This window comes from Acipenser ruthenus, chromosome 7 (genome assembly GCF_902713425.1).
Source record: "Acipenser ruthenus chromosome 7, fAciRut3.2 maternal haplotype, whole genome shotgun sequence".
Classification (NCBI taxonomy): Eukaryota; Metazoa; Chordata; class Actinopteri; order Acipenseriformes; family Acipenseridae; genus Acipenser; species Acipenser ruthenus.
In genome coordinates, this window is record NC_081195.1 from 55,525,602 (window position 1) to 55,546,731 (window position 21,130).

General features: G+C 35.7%; 2 protein-coding genes across 2 annotated transcripts; one reads left to right on the forward strand and one right to left on the reverse strand.

Moving 5' to 3' along the window:
• Nucleotides 1-1,241: 1,241 nt before the first annotated feature.
• Nucleotides 1,242-10,582, forward strand: LOC117414922 (coatomer subunit gamma-2). Its single transcript, XM_034024776.3, has 24 exons — nucleotides 1,242-1,452; nucleotides 2,140-2,192; nucleotides 2,515-2,595; nucleotides 2,701-2,772; nucleotides 3,126-3,205; nucleotides 3,686-3,761; nucleotides 4,247-4,339; nucleotides 4,506-4,592; nucleotides 4,938-5,095; nucleotides 5,224-5,357; nucleotides 5,458-5,525; nucleotides 5,816-6,004; nucleotides 6,396-6,491; nucleotides 6,629-6,872; nucleotides 7,015-7,090; nucleotides 7,246-7,349; nucleotides 7,593-7,718; nucleotides 7,841-7,909; nucleotides 8,027-8,166; nucleotides 8,406-8,577; nucleotides 8,921-9,018; nucleotides 9,130-9,268; nucleotides 9,909-10,007; nucleotides 10,232-10,582. Exons 1-24 carry the CDS (start codon nucleotides 1,416-1,418, stop codon nucleotides 10,360-10,362), a joined length of 2,622 nt encoding a protein of 873 aa, XP_033880667.1. The 5' UTR covers nucleotides 1,242-1,415; the 3' UTR covers nucleotides 10,363-10,582.
• A 1,527-nt stretch (nucleotides 10,583-12,109) lies between these two features.
• Nucleotides 12,110-20,919, reverse strand: mest (mesoderm specific transcript). Its single transcript, XM_034024797.3, has 12 exons — nucleotides 20,777-20,919; nucleotides 19,948-20,102; nucleotides 19,504-19,583; nucleotides 19,175-19,252; nucleotides 18,709-18,845; nucleotides 18,431-18,489; nucleotides 18,288-18,328; nucleotides 17,721-17,791; nucleotides 17,466-17,567; nucleotides 16,607-16,683; nucleotides 13,885-13,948; nucleotides 12,110-13,711 (listed from the first exon to the last, which is right to left on the reverse strand). The coding sequence occupies exons 2-12, from the start codon at nucleotides 20,099-20,101 to the stop codon at nucleotides 13,594-13,596; spliced, it is 981 nt and encodes a 326-aa protein (XP_033880688.3). The 5' UTR covers nucleotide 20,102; nucleotides 20,777-20,919; the 3' UTR covers nucleotides 12,110-13,593.
• Nucleotides 20,920-21,130: the final 211 nt, after the last annotated feature.

The following is a 21,130-nucleotide window of genomic DNA, read 5'->3' on the forward strand; positions in this document are numbered from 1 at the left end:
GCTTTATTATGCTGTCGAAAATTTTTAGCCAAATTTTTATTGGTGGTTTAATTTTGTATAGCCGATTCTTTATTGCATAAAAAGCCCTGCGCGCTTTATCTCTTCTCTTAATGCATTTATAGCCAGGTTGAAGTTCCCAGACGCACTGATTTTTAGACCCAGGTAATTGTAGCTGGTGCTATGCTCCAAGGTGTTGTTTCCCAGGGTGAAGTGGTACCTGTTTCCCTGAGATCTGGCTTTCTTCTGGAATACCATAACTCTGGTCTTGTCCAGGTTTACTGTCAGTGCCCATTTCTGACAGTACTGCTCCAGCAGTGCCAGGCTCTGCTGCAACCCCTGTTCAGTGGGTGACAGCAGGACCAGGTCATCTGCATAGAGCAGGAATTTGATTTCTTTGTCGTGTAGAGTGATGCCAGGGGCTGCAGACTGTTCCAGCACCGTAGCCAACTCGTTGATGTAGATGTTGAACAGTGTTGGGCTCAGACTGCAGCCCTGTCTCACTCCACGCCCTTGGGTGAAAAACCCTGTTCTTTGGTTTCCAATTTTCACACCACACTTATTCTCTGTATACATTGACTCTCTCTCTCTCTCTCCTCTCTCTCTCTCTCTCTCTCCTCCTCTCTCTCCTCTCTCTCTCTCTCTCTCTCCTCTCTCTCTCTCTCTCTCTCTCTCTCTCTCTCTCTCTCTCTCTCTCTCTCTCTCTCTCTCTCTCTCTCTCTCTCTCTCCCTCCTCATGGGGATTCAAACTTCGAATCTGTTGTTTTGTGCCTCATAGCCAGCGCATTGTTTTTCTAATCCGTTCACCACCTCCTACATACTACTCCCTTTAGAGGTAAAAACAAAAAAAAAAGTGAGCATTACAATTGTCCTCTGTGTAGTCTGATCGACAACATACCTTGAAACTCACTGATACCATTACGCCGTTTCAAAACAGTTTTAGCTGCTGTATATGTTAATGTGTTCATGTTTACATTTGCCACAAGATTCACTAAATGTAATCAAAATCCATGTGTTACCCACCACCGACCAAGGGTGCTGCCCTGTAGAAATTGCCATGGAATTTGCTTTGACAATCAAATCCGTGTGGCAGCTGGCCTACACACATAATAGTTGACTACATAATAGTCAACTGAAAATGTTTCACTACTGACTTATATTTCACGATTCGATTTTAAGTTTCCGTTTAGCAGACCTTAGTTAGAAATCGCCAACGTAACTTTCTCTGCAGGTGAAGAGTAAACTTCCTGGATATGGAAAGCTTATTCTGATCTGCTGTGCTACGTGTCCACGTTGCACTGTGTCGTCTACGTGGAAAGGCGGGGCTTGGGTTTGACTGACAGCAACCTCAGTGTGATGTGGAAGCTGTGACCCTACAGTACAGAGTCAATAGTCAACATTACTGATACAAAGAAGAAATGATTAAGAAATTCGACAAAAAGGACGAGGAGTCTGGTAAGTAATCGCATTAATTTTATTTACGAACTAACCTTTTTAACACTACATTTTCAGTCGGAAGGGTGTCCAAGCGAATATGTACCGTACCTCCTTATGCAGGCCGTACGAGCCTCGATATGTTCTTACTTTTTCTTCTGGGATTGGAGCAGTATTTGGGGCCTGATTCTGACTCTTTAAGCAGTCGTAAAATACAATAATCAAGATCATGCGGTAACATAATTAACATTAGCCCAGAATATTAACTTTGTCAGCATTAATAATACATCTATGTTAACGTAATGAATGTACTAATTTACCGGTACTGGTTGCTGAACAATACATTAACGTAGTTAATTTCACACGTAAGTAATGCAGCTTGCTTTAAGTTGTACATCAGTGATGAAGTAAAATAGTTCAGAATATATGCAGTGTACAACTCAACTGCCAGCTGTGACACCCAGCGTAGTACCCCATTCAGATCTGACTCATCAGTTGCCCTATGTTGGTACATCTGTATGACAGTTTACCATGATATACCAAAAGTATTTTTAAAAAGTATCATTTTATTTTTATGGTATCTTTATATATATATATATATATATACAATCACTTAGATGACCATAGACAGTGCAAATAGCCAGTATTTGATGTTTTTGTTATGTAGTTATAAATCCCTTTCTAATCTTTATTTTTTTATTTGTCTAGGAAGTGGCTCTAACCCTTTTCAACATCTGGAGAAAAGTGCTGTTCTTCAAGAGGTGGGCCAGTGCAGTTTCAATGAAATTCTTTAATACTGTACATACATGTATTATTTTTATTATTGTTATTAGTAGTAGTATGTATGTATTAATATGACTACTATTTTTATGCAAAGGAAGAAACAAGAAACACTAGATATGTTTTAACTATAGCAAAATCACCTTGGGTACATACAGTTGTGATATTTCCAGGGGTCAGTCATGTGTATTTTAAAACTATGTTTTATATTCAGCCTGGTTTAGAAAACCTTAATAGTCAATTTTGACAATGTGTTGTTTTCCGTTTTATTTCCTAATCTGTTTCTGTGTGGATTGTTTGCAGGCTCGTATTTTTAATGAAACTCCAATAAACCCCAGAAGATGTCTTCATATCCTCACAAAGATTATTTATCTCCTGAACCAGGTAAGAAAAGGACATTTTTGGTAAATCTGTAAATATATCAATAAACCGATTGTAAAACTTTAAATATCAACTTTTTTTTGTATAAATATTGAACTGTTTTTATAGGGTGAGCATTTTGGAACAACAGAAGCTACAGAAGCATTTTTTGCTATGACCAGGCTGTTTCAGTCAAATGATGTAAGTACCGTTTTGTTTTCTATAATGCACCAATGCATTATCTACTAATGCATACTACAGCTGACTGGCAAATAACATTGTTAGGTAAAGTTTCAACAACGAAAAATATTGTAATTTAAATATTTGACATCATTCAGTAAACCAAACATTGCTTGGCATCTGTGCATTTTTTAAATACCAATAATTATAATTATTTTTGTAGGTAACCTGTCTTTTGAACACAAGGTTTTTACCATGCTTTCTGGCTTTAGTGCTTAACAGAATATGTAGCCTTCAGTTTTGTGAAGGTATTGATTCTTCAGACACAAATATCTTTATTCATCCCATGATTATATGAATAACTTATTTTACAGCAAACACTGAGAAGAATGTGCTACCTGACTATAAAAGAGATGGCAAACATCTCGGAGGATGTGATCATTGTCACAAGCAGGTAAGGATGTTATGTTTATTGGGTACATTTCTTTACACTCGCATAAAAGGTAAATAAGTATGTCAGGTTTTGAATATAACATTTATCTTTGTCCGCATTAAAATTTCTCATTCCCAGAATGTTTTGACCCTGACAGTACTTTCTCTAAAGTTGTCATACATAAATCTACTTGGACAACACGAGAGTGCTGAGCTTACTGTATTCAATGCTGCTGATTTTTTTATTTGAAAGGAATTTTTTTTATTATATACTGTATCATTTTATAATCTATTTGCAACAGACAGCTGCATTGTGTACTTTACTTGATCAAAGTACCAGTAATTCCCTGAATTCCACTGCTTATCTTTAGTTCAAGGGTATATTTTTCTTCTGTACATGGTTATTATATAAACAAATTAGTTCATAGACGGTACAATTTTATTTTTTGGCCATCTAAAAATGATTGTATAATGATGCAGATTTTCTGCTGCTTCGTTGTAGTTTGACCAAGGATATGACAGGAAAGGAAGATGTCTACAGGGGCCCTGCGATCCGAGCTCTTTGCCGTATTACTGATGTGAGTGCCTATTGATTTTATTAAGTATTTCTAATTGTAGTCTTTCAATTTCAAGATGCAAGTACTAAAAAAGCCTTGTTTCATTATGCATCAGTCACAAGTCTCTCCAAATCTCACAGCCTAGTAAGAATACCAGACTGAAGGGTCAGCTGCAGTCAGTCACTGCCTGATCCTGGTTCAGTCAGCCCCTTCCCCCTCCTCAACCCACGGAAAGCAACCCGCAAAGCATGATCAGGGTATAGGGATTTTAGATAGGGAATCACTCAACCAATTGTGAAAAAATGAGGACATTCTTTTCTTTGCATACAGTACAGTATGTGTGTATATATATATATATATATATATATATATATATCTATATATATATATATATATATATATATATATATATAATGTGTGTGTGTATATATGTATATATATATATATATATATATATATATATATATATATATATATATATGTAACATGTATTTTATGTTACACAGACCACCATGCTGCAAGCAATAGAGAGATACATGAAACAGGCCATTGTGGATAAAGTGCCCAGTGTGTCAAGCTCTGCGTTGGTTTCCTCATTGGTAAGTTAATAAACTGAGCTTCAGGTTTGTTGTCACGTTCAGTTGTTACTTGAATACTTTTGCATGATGTCTGTAAAGCACCACCAGTCTTAATTTCTTAGTGTTTGTGAACACTTGCAATAAGTCTTGAGATTAATTTAGCAAGTAATGTCCTTTTTGTTTTTAGCATATGGTGAAGATGAGTTATGACGTTGTTAAACGTTGGGTGAATGAGGCTCAGGAGGCTGCCTCTAGTGACAACATGATGGTGCAGGTAAGCATGTGCTGAGGTGCGCAATTTCACAAATAGCTTTCACTGATGGAATTGCTTTAGGTCAAACTTTATAGTTTGTGGTTATACATTTGAATCCACATGGGGGAAAAAAACATGTTGGATATACATTTTTGTAAATGCTGCATATTTTTTTTATTATTACTCCTTTATAAGATGACCCAACTGTGTATATTTAAGGTTGTGTGAAGCCACACATTTCAGATTTGACAAACTGACCCCCATAATTTTATAATTGCATGTTTGTCTTAATTAAACAAATCTGATATATTCAGAAACATTTTTACTTTGTATATTTACTTTCTTTTTTTTTTATTCCACACATAGTACCATGCATTAGGTCTTCTATACCACCTGAGAAAAAATGACCGCCTGGCTGTGTCGAAAATGTTGAACAAATTTACCAAGTCTGGCCTGAAGTCCCCGTTTGCATACTGTATGCTGATACGTATTGCCAGCAGACTGCTGGAAGAGACAGATGGAGGGTAGGCTCTGCTTCATGTCCAGTGAATTCTTCACTAAATGGACTTTCAGTGTTTAATTTTACATTTGTCGACCAGTGAAATGAAGAATTCTGTTTTTCAGCTAACTTTCATTTGGTTATTGTTTGCAGACATGACAATCCTTTGTTTGACTTCATTGAGAGTTGCCTGCGGAATAAGCATGAGATGGTGGTATACGAAGCAGCTTCTGCCATTGTACATCTTCCCAATTGCACAGCAAGGGAGCTTGCACCTGCTGTCTCAGGTGAATTTGTAGAGATAAGCTATATTTATTTAGTGATTGTAGTAATTCATCACCTAGCCATATTAAACCTTTTTTTTTTTTTTTTTTTTAATATAAACAGTGCTCCAGCTGTTCTGTAGCTCTCCAAAAGCAGCTCTGAGATATGCAGCAGTTAGGACTCTTAATAAGGTAAGTAACAAAACATTAGAAGCTACATTCTTAAGTGCTGGAAAAAAATGTTTTACATATTAGTGTGGATGCAGATGTTTTAATTGTCAACCCCTTTATTAATGTATTTTTTTTTGCAACTGACTTGTTTGTGAACATGTGGTGAAATTATGACAACTGTGTCAAGAGCAGCAGTGTTGCCATCGGATAGCACAATCAACACAGTACTCGTTCTAGGAACATTGAAACCTGTCCAGCACAAACCATTAGGGTTTTTACTTGCATAACATTTATTTCTGTATTTGGGTTAGGTGGCGATGAAACACCCATCAGCAGTAACAGCCTGTAACTTGGACTTGGAGAATCTAATTACAGACTCAAACCGCAGCATTGCTACCCTGGCAATCACCACCCTGCTGAAAACAGGCAGCGAGAGCAGTGTGGACAGGCTTATGAAACAGATCTCATCCTTTGTGTCTGAAATATCAGATGAGTTTAAGGTAAATTGATTTTGGTTAAATGTTTTAACAGTGGGTGAAAATATTAAGCATCAAGTATTGTTGGATTGAGTTGGTAAAAAGATAGTCTTTAAGTATTTAGTGTTTGAAACTGATCTCCCACTCTTGTGCAAAAAGCTTGTACAACAATGTATGATACATACTAGGTGCTGTCATCAATCCATTGGAGGTCCTACTAAATTTAATAAACATACACTGAATTGTTGTCAGTACTTAGTCAAGCCTTTTATTTTTTTTACTGAAGGTATTATTCACTTATTTTGGTATAATGGTATACAAATACATATATTGTCATTGAAAGATGTGACTGAAATGTTAAGTAAAGAAACATAAAACAAGTTAATCCTGCTTTAAATGAAGCCTTGTGTTTTAGGTGGTTGTAGTGCAGGCAATCAGTGCACTCTGTCAGAAATACCCCCGCAAGCACAGTGTGATGATGAACTTCCTCTCCAACATGCTCAGGGATGATGTAAGTTGTATATTTATTTACATGACCACAAAACAAAGGATGATATTAAGAGTTATTTTTAGAACAGAAAACTAGTGTCTCTGAAAGATCAGTGGGGGAATTGGTTATAAATATGATGGTGACTTTTTTCTTGTCAGGGTGGATTTGAGTACAAGCGTGCTATTGTGGACTGCATTATAAGTATCATTGAGGAGAACCCAGAGAGTAAGGAAACTGGCCTTGCTCACCTGTGCGAGTTCATAGAAGACTGTGAGCACACTGTTCTGGCCACCAAGATCTTGCATATGCTGGGCAAGGAAGGACCGAGGACCCCCACGCCTTCCAAATACATCCGCTTCATTTTTAACAGGGTTGTTCTTGAGAGTGAAGCTGTACGAGCAGGTAGGGAAACTTGCAGTTTGGTATTTCATTGTAGGAAATAAAAAAAGCAAGTTATAAGCTTTTGACTATTGCAACAATGAACATGATCTTATATTGCCTGTATTTGCAATATAGTTCATAACCCCCAAATCTTTTCCCTTAGCTGCTGTGAGTGCTTTGGCTAAGTTTGGAGCTCAGAATGATGACCTTCTGCCCAGTGTGCTTGTTCTTTTACAGAGGTGAGGATTAGGCATGTGTGTGTTCCAGCACATGCAGCTTTAATTTATTTATTTATTTATTTATTTATTCATTCATTTAATTAATTATTGTATTTATTTAACCTTTCAAGTCCTTGGCTAAGCCTTTTGGTGTAACATTTTTGTTGCTGTTACAGGTGTATGATGGACAGTGATGATGAAGTACGTGACAGAGCTACATTCTATATGAATGTGCTCTTGCAGAAACAAAAAGCACTGAATGCAGCCTACATTTTCAATGGTGAGAAGAAAGACTTATTCTTTCAAAGTTCAAACAAAAGCAATCATTTGCTAGATACCAGCTGTTCTGTAAAGTTTGGTCTTTTTTACTCCCTTAAGTTTTTTTAGTAGGTGGTGTACTGGCTAGCAAGTTCTGTTTTTCTACTACAATAATGCATGCACCACAGTGGTGTTAATAGTTAATTTACCTTCCAGAATTGATGCTACTATAAATAGAAATGTAATCTTCTAAATTGTTTTGCAGGTTTGTCTGTATCTGTCCCTGGCTTGGAAAAATCTCTACATCAATACACTCTTGAGCCCACAGAAAAGCCATTTGATATGAAAACTGTTCCTCTGGCTTCTGCACCAATTAATGAACAGAAAACAGGTAAGATAAGATCTTTTTTAGATAGATATATTGCATTGTCATTACTGCAACAAAATGGTTTTGCCAGTATAAAAACAGAACATAGTCTTGTTTAAAAAATCTTAATCTTCTTTGCTATTTAGAAATTGCCACAGTGGTTACCAGTAAAATGCCAGAGAAAGTGGGTCCATCTCGTCAAGACATATATCAAGGTAAGTTCTGAAAAAAATTCAGAAAAATAAATAAATGAATTAAGAAAACAAGAGATATGTTTGGTGGTCTGCAACCCTGTAGAAAAATAGGATCTTGAGAGTACATTTCTTTTCCAGAACAACTGGCAGCCATACCTGAATTTAAGGCCCTGGGTCCTCTGTTCAAATCTTCTGATCCAGTTCAGCTCACAGAGGCGGAGACGGAGTACGTGGTTCGCTGCATAAAACACACTTTCACAAATCACATGGTATTTCAGGTATGACTGCTGTCTTATTTATTTTTTTCCTATTCAGTTTTTATTAAACTTCGTTACAACAGTCTTCACCTTTTTTAATTTGGAGTGTAAGAATCTGAGGATCTAGAAAGGGACCTGCCATGTGTCACACTTGCAAAGCACAAGTTATTGATAGTATCAGAATTTGGGGACGCATGGAGATGCTTGTTCTCTCTGTCTGTCCTTATCTAACACTTACATTTTTTGTTTTAATCTTTCAGTTTGACTGTACAAATACCTTGAATGATCAGCTTCTACAGAAAGTTATGGTGCAGATGGAACCTTCGGAAGCTTATGAAGTGGTCCATTATGTTCCGGCACTTGATTTACCATATAGCCAGCCTGGGTCATGTTACACTCTTGTCAGACTGCCTGATGATGATCCCACTGCAGGTACATGTGGGGCATTTTTAGGCTCATGGGTTAATTCACTTGGTGGTTGATCTAATGGAAAGGGAGATACATTTTTAAATGAATATTGTTTGCTATCACCCTTAGTATTTGCAATACATTTGTGCACTGTGTACAAGTGACTGAATAATGTGAAATGTAGATGTCTGGTTTTGGGACCTGTCAGCACTTCCATACTAAACCACCTTCAAATGTCGTGTTCCAAAGACTTGAAAGTATTTAAACAATACCGTGGTTTGTTAGATGATCAATGATATGGTTAGGGTTTACCAACACATTGCTAGTTAGGAAATGCCCTTAAAGGTGTATTCTTTTTTTTTTCTAGTTTCTTGTACGTTCAGCTGCACAATGAAGTATTTAGTACGGGACTGTGACCCAAACACCGGGGAGCCAGATGAAGACGGTTACGACGATGAATATGTGGTAGGTAGTGTGTGTATATAGATAGATAGATATTGGCCATGACTTATGCAAGACCAAATATCATAAAAAATTCAGATGCTGTTATTAAAAGTCCCTGTTGTCCTTTTCCAGTTGGAAGACCTAGAGGTAACTGTGGCTGACCACATACAGAGGGTCTTAAAACCCAACTTTGGAGCTGCATGGGAAGAAGTGGGAGATGAATTTGAAAAAGAAGAAACATTTGCTCTTGCTTCTGTAAAAACTCTTGAAGGTATCAGCATTCCTCTTGCAAAGAACTGGCATTTACAGTTACTGCTTTAGCACATAATTGGTTTACTGGGACCAGTCTAAATCCCTATACGCCCAGTCTATTGCTAAATTGTAAATTGTCATATAGAATTAGTTGTTTATAGAAGGCTGCTGAAAGCCTTTTTTTAATATGCATTTATTGAGACTATATCCATCAGATGTGGAACTGCAATCATGCTAATCACTGCTAGGTTTGCAAATGCAAAGTCAATTGCACTATAACTAGCAGATCTTTGTATGGCACCTACATAATTACTTACAAGAAATTCAGAATGAGCATAATGCAATTGTGTGGGTCTGGATTTAACCACAGATAGTCTGAACATTGAAGAATTATGAGAAAATGTACTTTTACTGTATGCAAAGAAAGTCTTTGCTAGTAATGGTTTGAAAAAACTGGTCTAATGCATACTTGTATTACAAATGCAGTATACACAGCTATCTAACTAGTAATAATACTGTATATTTTAATAACCTTACAGAAAAACATTGTTGTAGAAATTATTACTAATAGCATTTTAGTTTAAGTGTTCATGTATGGCATGTTGCCACCTTTCATGGTATAGTTTTTAAATAACGTATTCTTGTACTTTCTATTGCAGAGGCTGTCGGTAACATTATTAGCTTCCTGGGAATGCAGCCATGTGAAAGATCAGACAAGGTCCCAGAGAACAAAAACTCACATGTGCTCTTCCTTGCAGGTAAACTGAGAGATTTCTGATGTTAAAAAAACACAAAAACAGCATTCATACATTTGGTCTGAAGCAGAATGTGTTAGACAGAAAATTGAGGGTGATATAAGTTCAGGTAGTTCTATATAACCTGTGTTAATACGGGAGTTTTTGTTATTTTACTTGTATTTGTTTTTTAAATATCCATGTACATTGTATGTGCTGAACCCTCTGGTATACCTGTTCTTTTCCAGGTGTTTTCAGAGGTGGCCATGACGTGTTGGTGCGCTCCAGGCTTGCTCTAGCTGATGGAGTCACAATGCAGGTGACAGTGCGGAGCACAGAAGAGACCGCAGTAGATGTCATCCTTGCTTCTGTTGGCTAAACCTGTTTCGGTACCTGCTACTGTGTACGTTTCCGACCAAAACCATTTTTTATAAGAAAATCGGTGACCCCTGCATAAAACAGTGGTTTCAGTTAATCCCTTTATTAGGTATATATCTGTGTTGTAGAAAATTACCTTGCATGTTTAATGTGTTGACAGCTTAACTAAATGTACTTTCTCATTTACATTATTTTGGGTCAATAAAACGGTAATAATTCAACTTCGCTTTGAAACTTTGTTGTAGTCATATAGTTATACTGTCAAGTTTAAATGAACTAATTAAGTTTATTCTATATGCTAAGTAACAAAGTTCACTTTTTTTTTCCTTTTTATATAAATAACCACAGTTAGGAGTGTTTTTTTTTTTTTTTTTTTCCCCCAGAATAAATCTTAAATGTATAGTGTCTGGATTGGCAGAATGCAAGGAGCCTTGCACACTATTTGTGACCAGGGAATCATGGACCTAAAATCTTTATAAAACAGGCCTTTAATCAGCCAAAAATAACTTATTTTAACTTTAATTGTTTTTTTTTCTTCTTTTAACACATAAGAAGGACCATTTTGGGCCTGATATAATATTAAAGGTAGCCAAACACTGAAGAACTTGTGCAATGTGTTAATTATGAACAATACACATACTTGGAATTTGCCATGGAAGTTTCAAGCCTGAGACAGACAGGCGTGGCACGGCACCGCTAGTCTGCACCCGGACACACAGGAGCAGTATGCACTACACGGTACCTGTCAGCCTACAGTACCAGTTCTGTAGGCTATGTACTCGAATATAATTTACATATACGGCCAAAAGTTTTGCATCACCTAGTAGAATATTAGGATGCAGATGTAATTTAAAAAGAAAAAACTATATGAACATAATTTCGATGTTTTATTTAACAAGTCAATAGTAGTACAGTATTTCATGTTAGATTTCGAACATTCGTCACATTTTTAAATTTTTGGTAAGCTACAAAGCATCATGTAATTTCAATATGTCAACATAACATTAATTCTATAGGGCGTGATGCAAAACTTTAGGCCATAGCTGTAATGCCCCCCATATAATCAAATAAATAAAAACACTGGTTTGTTTATCAAAGTTGTTTTTCTGTCATCTATATGCAGGTGTATGAAATGAGCGATCAGCTTAGCAAAGAAACATACAATACTTTGCTGACAGCAAGTAGCCTACTACTGGTGTTAGAAAATATATCCTTTTACATCCAGTTATTTAGTAAAAATAGTTAACTACAGAAATAAAAAAGGCAAAACATGATAACAGTATCAAATTGGCTACAGGAAGGATGCTTATCAGGGGCGATGTATAAAATACTGACTTGCCAATCCTTGTATGAAATATGGGAGGGATCAAACACTTCAGGGTGCTTGGACACCTCCTTAGACAACAGATTCATTCATGATTTTTCCTGGCAAGCACATGTTGTCAGTACTTGGCTGTGATTGGTTAATCCACCGACGGTACCGTGTGGCAGTCAGAAAATAAAAACACTGGTTTTGATTTGAGCGGGACTAGTGGTATCGTCCAGCGCTGATCTGTCCAACACCTCATGAAAGCAATGCCAGCGATACAGGCGGCAAAATGCCTTGCGTGCTGCACCGCACCTGTCTGTCCCGGGATTTACACTGTATTTCTTTATAACATGAACATTGACACATTGCTATAAGCTCTTCAGTGTAGTATTGCAACTGAAATTATTATTTGTTGGATAATCATGAACAGAAAATCCAATTTTTGAAAAACTAGTTTATTTGCATAAAATAAAGATTAATTATAATTGCTTCTTTTGAATTTGTTTTGTTGCTCTGTTTAGCAAGAATGGCAGTACATTCCTTTATAATTTCACCACAAAAATACTGTTGTATTAGTATACACTTATTAAAATACACTACTGTATGAACATACAACACTCATGAAACAGGGAATCCACTACCCCTGGAAGTTCACTTATCAATACAAGTCACTCGTACCTTGGTTTTCACTGGCTTAATACTGGAGGTCTTAAAGAATGCTGATATTTGTAGTTTCTTGAATTACTACTGATATGCTTGAAATTCTACATTTATTGTTTGCTACATACTGTATTTGTATAATTTAACTCCATGATTTATTTGATCATTTTAAAGTTCAGGTATTAAACGCTTTATTGAATTTAAAAGTAGTGATGGGCACCAATATTGTTATTGTTTGATATCGATAATTTCCATATTACAATATCATGGGATTCTAAGGTATCTGCTTCATCACTAACTTTTTCAATGAAACTTGGGAGCTTTCTGTGAAATAAACATGGTGTATCTAACGACTAAGCTAAACAACAGTGTTCTTGAAGTTCAACACTATCAATTTGCTATGCTGTAATGGGATTCATTTTTCAGCACAGCGAAACCAGAAATGTCACAATACATACACTCCATAAAGAGACGTATGGAACGCTTGCAGAGATATGCTTTTTAATGCAAATACTGCTACAATACTAACACAATATAATCAAGTTATTTTATATTGAGATACAATAAACCCTATCCATAACAATCATTGTCAGTCTCAAAGACAAAGAAACACTGCACACTACCTTATTACTTAAGAATTTTATTTCACTGATTGATATTTGGGTACCAAACACTATTTGCATTCAGCATTAAGTTTTGCACTGTTGGCCGTCTGTAGGGTGTTATTCCAAGGATATCATGAAGCAAAGGATCAGTAAGTTACTGCTTTTCATATGTAAATTTTCATATCGTTGACCACTATTTTAAATGGTTGGAGGGGATGTAATTCAACATTCTTTAAGACCGCTGCATCTTAACAGTTACAATATAGTCTAAATTGGAAGGTACAGGATGTCGGTAACTGAGGCACTCCATGTAACACTGGTACAACATGCATTTTAGTTTGTGATCACTTAAAAGAAAATATGGTTTGTACCCCACGGTTACTTGGAGTAACCTCAACAGTAAAAAAAAAAGTCTTTTTGGTCCAGGAAATATTGTAATACGGATGATACTATCCTTAAAACTATCATTACCAATGACTTTCTTTGTGGGTATAATTGGCAAAGAATATTTTTACTTTAAATAATAATAGGAAGAGACCCAATCTACTAAATCCACCATATATCCTAATAGGGTGGTAAAGTAATGCAAAATCATTTTTTGTTTAGTTTTCAGGGAGCCATATTAATCTAAAGCTTTAAGCAAAGCAGTAGTGTGTGATCAGAAAGAGTTGATAAAGCTGAGGTAAGCATTCATGAAGCCTGTAGGATCCTCCAGATGTGGATAGTGACTGATATGATCATCAAGAACTGACACTGTGGACCTCTGAACAAGTTTTCTGTTGAGAAAAAAAAAGTTCCTGGTTAAAAACAGCTATCCTCTACACTTCTATAGCTTTCATATGTGCCTGCAATGGTGTGAAGGTTATATTTAAGTTAAGCATGCCTATGTTTTGACTAACTTGATGACGGTAACATTTCAATACAGTGAAATGTGTATATTTGCACTTACTGGTACAGAGTAATAAACTGAGGATGAGGGTTCACTGGGTCCAGCGGTCCATAAATTAGATGTACTGAAATACAGAGAAAAAAAAAAAAGGGTAGCTACAAAGCTGCCACAGTATTTGGTGACCATGAGACAGATTTCTCAATAAAGTCCTGTTACAGGTGGTGTCCCATGAATATCAGTCATTTCAGTGCTACACTGTTTTAACCTCTGGTCACAATTATACAGACCAATCACTTTCCAGACAGTTGGTACACTGCTATAGTATAAATTAGCCATTCCATTGACACACTGTTTTAAACACTTGAAATATCAACGATTCCGATCTTTTTCACATATTAATCTTACTTCATGTTTAAAAACCATTCAATCGGATATGAAATCCCCTTGAATTATGCCCCCGGAGAAGCTTGGCTTTTGTTCACAAAAACACCCATTTCTAGTGTAGACTTATTACATACTGGTGGAACTTTTAATTGTAGATCTAGTAAAAATGATTTGTTTCCTGCAGAACGCTTGTTTCATCATAGTAAAATGTGGAAAATGTCCATGTTAATAAGTCTAGAGACTTATCAGATTATACAGATGGTGCACCAAGTAATCAGCTTAGTAGATTGTAAGCATGGGTATCTTGCAACATCAGTTAAAATAGATTGGCTTTATACCTGTAAAGTTTATGATCGTCCCAGTCCTTGCTCAAAGAAACTGTAGCATATTTTAGTAGGGAGTTGCTCACTAGTGGTAGAGTACACCCTCGCTATAACACCCTTCATTATAAAGAACCTTCGGCTATAATATAAACACACACTGTCAACATAGCGGTCTGTACGCACGGGATGCCACCTCCACAGTGAAGTCAACTATTTTGTCTTAATAAAAAGCGCACGCTGTGTAACTATGTAACAAAAATAATTTCATGTTGCAACAAAGCTAGAAACTAAATTGATTGTAAAAAAGGAGTAACGCAGGCATATCTCTGTCGTGAATATAGGTTGTCAAAAAGCACTGTTTTTTGGCTTGTTCAGCAACCACGCGGCAACGCAAAATTGATTAAAGAAAAGAAGAAAAAACCTTAAGGATCTGATGAAATTTTCATGTCAGGTTGATTTGGAATAAAAGTTCAGTTTGGGATTCTTGCATGTTGGATTAAGATTTGCTGCACTTTGAAACGATTCATGTCAGACTGATTTTGAATAAAAGTTCAGCTTCAATTTGGGATTTTTGTTTTTTGTACTGAGTTTTAATTCTTTAACAAATAGGATAAAGCAAAGGCAAAATACTGTATACATGAGACAAACAGGTACGTGTAATTCTACTTTTATTCACAATCTCATCTCATTAACTTACTCCAACAGTTTATCGTTCATTTTGATTGTCCTTTAACTATAACGAACAAAAGGCTTGGACCTTCTACATATGCAGTGATGGAAACTTGGTCATGATTGATATAAAATCTGTATTTTAGTAATTACCACAAAACACAGATTAAGTGAAACCAGGTATTCTGAGTACATTACTCTTGGACACTGGAAGTGGGTTGTAGCAAAGTTATCCTAGGATATTAATTTTTGTTCAACATTATGACAGAAAGTTCATGCAAATTATTGCCTAGATAAAATATGAATGGTTTTAAATAGGAGGTGGTGGCAGGATATGCAATGATTTAAATTTATTAAGATACTGTCTTGCAATTCTTCCCAGAATATTAATATAAAAATATTCATAGTTTATAGGAAATTCAGTAAATATCATTTAGCAATAAATGTGTTTTATGTTTTGAAATGCCCCTTAAAATGAAGTATAATATCTGACACATTACTTGATTGTTTTAAAGAGGTAAAATGCCTTCTCAGAACTTGAAGGATTACTGCTACCAACTAAATAAGTCACTTTGGGTACAAAACACTCTTAAAACATTAACCAAACTTTCAGGATTCAGTAATACCACCCCTTCCCTCAAAGACTGAAGAAATTGATTAACAGGAGCAGCTATTTAGTATATCAATGTAGCACTATTATCATATTAGCCTTAAATTGAATTTGAGAAACATAAAAAAATAACTAAATTAAATTATTTCTCACATTGTTTTAACAATGTTTTATACAATATCCAAAAATTAAAAGGCATTTCTGCTGAACAAACCTCTGGTTAACTGAAATTCATTAAAGTAACCAGAACGAGGTTTACCAAAAGCATTCCCTGACAAATCAAGTGTTTAATTTGGTTTCATTTAACAGTTACTTTAAAAAAAGGTGTTTTTTTTTGTGCCTAATTGTTTCATTGGTGAACACATACTTACTGGGCATAACAAAATTACCCCATTTCCATTCTACAGCTATGGCCAAAAATGACTTGAACATATTGAATTACATACTGCTTTGTAGTTTTCCATATACTTTACGAAAAACTGACAAATTGAAAAATGTGACATTTCGAAATCTAATATGAAATATTGTACTACTATTATGGCTTCCAGTAGACTTTTGCGATATCATTTTGTAGTTTCTTTGATGAGATGATGTTAAATAAAATATGTTAATATAGTTTTTCTTTTATTCTATCTCAATCCTAAAATTCTAGGTAAAACTTTTGGCCACAGCTGTATAATTCAACAGGGTATATATTCAAGTAGGAACACATAGGATTAAAAAATAAAAAGAAAACAGAATGTTTACGAACAAGTGGCCATTCAGCCCATCCATGCTCATACAGAACTGAACTCACAAGGTACTGTGGTAGTCGTGAGGGCCCCAACCCATCGGTCTCTGTGCTTCAGTCTCTGGTTAATGTACTGCAAAATACTAAAACATAAATACCTTTTAGGTAATCTTAATTCTTCAAACACAGGGAGAATCATTCTCTTACAGGGCTATATTTTGGATCACTTTTGTTTGACAAACTATATTAGTGGTAGATTTTCTCTTAAATCTAATAGGTCCTTGAATGCATCTGTAGGCTGATAAACATCATTAGAAAGGTTTCAGTGTAATCATAATTTGTATTTAAGACTAGGGATATACTGTAATATAATTATTACATATATAGGTTTTAATATAAGGCAAGCCCCCTGTATGATATGAACCCCAAACTAATAGAACCTTTCAACAGTTGACTGATCTTACCAAGGCATTATGGGATTTGGGTTTTTGTTATTTGATTATGATAGTATTTCAAAGCAAAGTATCTGTGTATTATTTGTTTATTTAGCAGACGCCTTTATCCAAGGCGACTTACAGAGACTAGGGTGTGTGAACTGTGCATCAGCTGCAGAGTCACTTACAATTACGTCTCACCCGAAAGACGGAGCACAAGGAGGTTAAGTGACTTGCTCAGGGTCACACAATGAGTCAGTAGCTGAGGTGGGATTTGAACCGGGGACCTCCTGGTTACAAGCCCTTTTCTTTAACCACTGGACCACACAGCCTCCTGAATAATATGGGCTCAAACACCCACATCTCCATCAAAACCTTACCTAGTTCACTTCCACACATGTTGAAATGTCTCCATACCACACTTCATTATCAACATCCAGAAATTAGGGCTCTCCTAATGCAATGCAGAGATGCAAGAACAAACACATTACCTGTCCATGACAAGGTGGCCATCATTCACACGGATCCCTATCCACATATCCCAGAACTCACCATCTGTTGGCTGAGTGTATGGACCAAAAACAGCACCAATTCTGCAACATAAAAACAACACTACTCATGTATTACAGAACTGAAATCAAACAGAATACTCCAGTTTAAATGTAAAATCAGTCCTGTTTGCATTAACCGGTTTCTGTGATACCTGGTGATTATTCCTGGATAAAAAATGGAATGGCTCAACTCACCCCTTTGAGAAGAAGACAAAGTTAATGAGTCTGGTCAGAATTGGAGACAGAACCCCACTGTCTTTAAGCAGCTGTTTTAAGACACAAAACAGGAAATAAAAAGGTAAAGAACTCCCAATATACAGTAAAAAAAACAAAATCCACACTTTGAAGTGTTGCCCATAATTGTTGATGTACTGTTGTTTCAGATACTGGGTTTTCAATTATTTTGCCGTCTAAACATACTGTTACTTGTTCATGAAATACTTAATTCACATTCAGTGACACAACTGACAATGGCAATACATATTTTGCACCATGAGGTTAAAATAAAAATTAACAATAAGTTAGTAAAAACACCCATTTACAGTATCTTTGGTTTGATCAAATCTGGGTATACCTTTAGTCTCTTTTAGGTAGAGCAGTACAGTACAGGAAACACCAAAGTGTTTAATAAAATTGCATGCTTAGTTAGCAGTAAACAGCTGCTGTATGTCTTTGTGTTTGTATTCCCTTGCAAGTGTTTACTTCTAAACCAACAGCAGAATTTTGCTTGATTCATATAATCTATCAATATCAGTAACAAACCTTTTGTAGGAATCTTGGATAGTGTGTTTCTGGAAAGATGCCTAAAATGCAGTAATCAAAAGATTAGGCATTACAAACAGAATCACCTGTAGAGACATCAAATACAAGTTAGAGCCCAAATAGGCAAAATATAGCAACCTTACCTCCATTTGACAAACACAGGCTGCTGATCATTAAATGCCCTGTTTTATTGTGTTCATGCCTGGAAAGTTATGAGGAATGAGTTAATACACATTCCATCATACTGCAGTAAATAAAACCAATGCAACACCCATTTTTTCAAATATAGTAATGATGTTACTGCTTTTGTAAGCTCTTCCTATTAGACAACAACTTATACTTCAGAAAAAAAGCATCCTTGTGTTACATGTTTAGGAAGCAAAGGCACAGATTGTAAAACACGCTCTGCAGTTATTTTCACCTGAAGAGGAGTTCCAGTGCAACTGTGTCTCCATAGTCATGAGAGAGGATATTGGTTTTCTGATTACGCAGGCCCAGATGTGCCATCAGTGCTTCCACAATGTTGGCCTGCTCAAAGATGGAATACTGATGAGGCCTCTGGAAAAAAAAGGCAATTAATAAATCAGGCTTTATTACTGTATGAATAAATGTACCATGTTGTATATTACCAGTATATTTACTAGTATTTATGAAATCCACAATGTGTGAATGAATAATACTAACTTTGAATACACAACCAAATATTTTAACAGAAACTGTAACAAATATTACTTTTAAAACAACAACACATTGTTCTGTAACAAAAGCTTACTAACCACAGTGTTTGAGTCACACAGAATGAATCACTGCCAAAGAAACAATACCTGCAAGATAAATACAGTACTTCCATTTTGACAAAATCAGGCAATTAAAACAAAAACACTTACAGGTTTGTCACTGAAACCAAAACCTAAGAAATCAAGTGCAATCACTCTGCTGAACCTCTGATTCAGTCCATCCCATATCTAAAATAGAAGACAAAATGTAACAAATATATGTATAAGCCAATGTGTTGTTTAACAGTTCCTTATTGTTCAATGTCATTACAAAGATCAGATTACCATTTAATTTGTTGAATATCCATACCCTTTCATGGGATCTTGTTATGAGAATGACCTTCCTCAGGTCTTGCCAAGCTTTAACAGTATGATGTGCAAGACACATCAGTAAGTCAGTATCAAAAATGTCTACACTAGTCAACACTACTGTAACTCACCTTATACCAGTCATAACTTGATGTTGGGAATCCATGCAAAAGTATAACCACATCAGAACTTCCTACTGCACCCAAGGAATCTGACTCGAAAGACAGAAAAAAAGCAGAAACAAAATATGGAATCAAGCCATAATATTTACTGTTGACATTTATGCACTTTGAAATCATAGAGTGTGTACGTATATGTATGTGTAATTATATATATATATATATATATATATATATATATATATATATATATATATATATTTTGTGCAAGTCTTACATTATGGATTTTGCCCTGAGAATTTATTTCTCACAGCTTTCATCACTGACCAAGTCCGAGAGCCAATTTTAGTTACGGCTGCATGATAGGAATACAAGGTCTGAAATAGCCTTAGATATCTAGAAAGTATATACCCATTGTTTAACGAAAACAGTAAATATGTTAATAATTCCTCTCACCTCTGTAAAAGATGTGGTTTCCTTTGAATGTAAAAAAGGCCCCGGCAGTTTTCCATGAATTAAGGGTTGGAGAAATGTGGGGTGGAGGGATGTGGAGATAGACAGCAATGAGGGGCACTGTCAGGAGCCCAACCTGAATCCACCACTCCCTCATCCTAAAGAAAAATCATATCAAATATGAATGAATATCTTGGAAAGCCTATGCAGACATATATGCCAACCTGCACTTATAAACAACCCATTTTGCTGGCCACCTGACAGCTGGTATGTTAAAAAATATTAAATCTATAACCACCTTCTCATCAGTGATCAGAAGTAACAGTGTGTTAGAGTGAACCTAAACAGAGAGAATCGTATTCTACATAAACCACAAATAGCATATTGAGAATTACTTTACATAATCTACTTAATCTTCTTAACAGACCGAGAATTAAATAATCTTTATTTATTTTGTTCTTATTATTATTGAATAAATACATGTCTTGCTATATCACTGATCAGCACTTTGAAGTTAATGTTAACGAGCTCTTGTGTCAATAAAGGAGCCTTTGCTTTCTAAATGTTAATAACATTCAGCAACAAATGTGATTTCAATAAGGTGCTGTATTCTTTTTAAAGAAATGTTTCAACCATGAATACTCCGTAGTCGTGTCATCTGTAGTCTACATTGCATTTCCTAATAGAAATGCAACTGATTAAACGTCAAATCACTTTGCAGTAACACGACATTAACAGGTTTAAAGAAAACTGTTCGGCAATGGCATTTTAACAGTGTAGATGTATATATTAAAACATTACTACATAACATTTTAATAAATAAATCACATACCTAATGTTGTCCTGGTATACCCCCTCTCAGGTGCCTGTTCATTGTGAACTGGTGAACTAAGCACCTCTGTGAAGCTATGTGACCTGCACTATCAGTCTGCTACAGATAAGAGAACTGTAATTAAAATTAAAAACAGACACCACGTAGACGACTGCCATCTACGGGCAAGGAGAACTAACAGCAACTAATTTCTAAAACTTAAACCTGGAACAGAGTATCATATGAACTTAAAAAAACAAAATCTAAACAGGAAAACGCACCTGAGATGTTGCAGACTAATTTACCAGTAAATCCGCAAAATTATTAATATTTTTTTCAGAAAAAAAAACATGATTATAAATCTTAAAGAAGTGA

Bases quoted from the DNA above. Each gene is read 5' to 3' on its own strand.
- LOC117414922 (XM_034024776.3), top strand. From the start codon at position 1,416: ATGATTAAGAAATTCGACAAAAAGGACGAGGAGTCTG. The intron at 3,206-3,685 runs GTAAGGATGTTA...GCTTCGTTGTAG, and splicing joins GTGATCATTGTCACAAGCAG to TTTGACCAAGGATATGACAG. The intron at 4,593-4,937 runs GTAAGCATGTGC...TTCCACACATAG, and splicing joins GTGACAACATGATGGTGCAG to TACCATGCATTAGGTCTTCT.
- mest (XM_034024797.3), bottom strand. From the start codon at position 20,101: ATGAGGGAGTGGTGGATTCAGGTTGGGCTCCTGACAGTGCCCCTCATT. The intron at 19,253-19,503 runs GTGAGTTACAGT...CTTCTATTTTAG, and splicing joins CAAGTTATGACTGGTATAAG to ATATGGGATGGACTGAATCA. The intron at 18,846-19,174 runs GTAAGTGTTTTT...TTTTTTTTCCAG, and splicing joins TTGGTTTCAGTGACAAACCT to AGGCCTCATCAGTATTCCAT.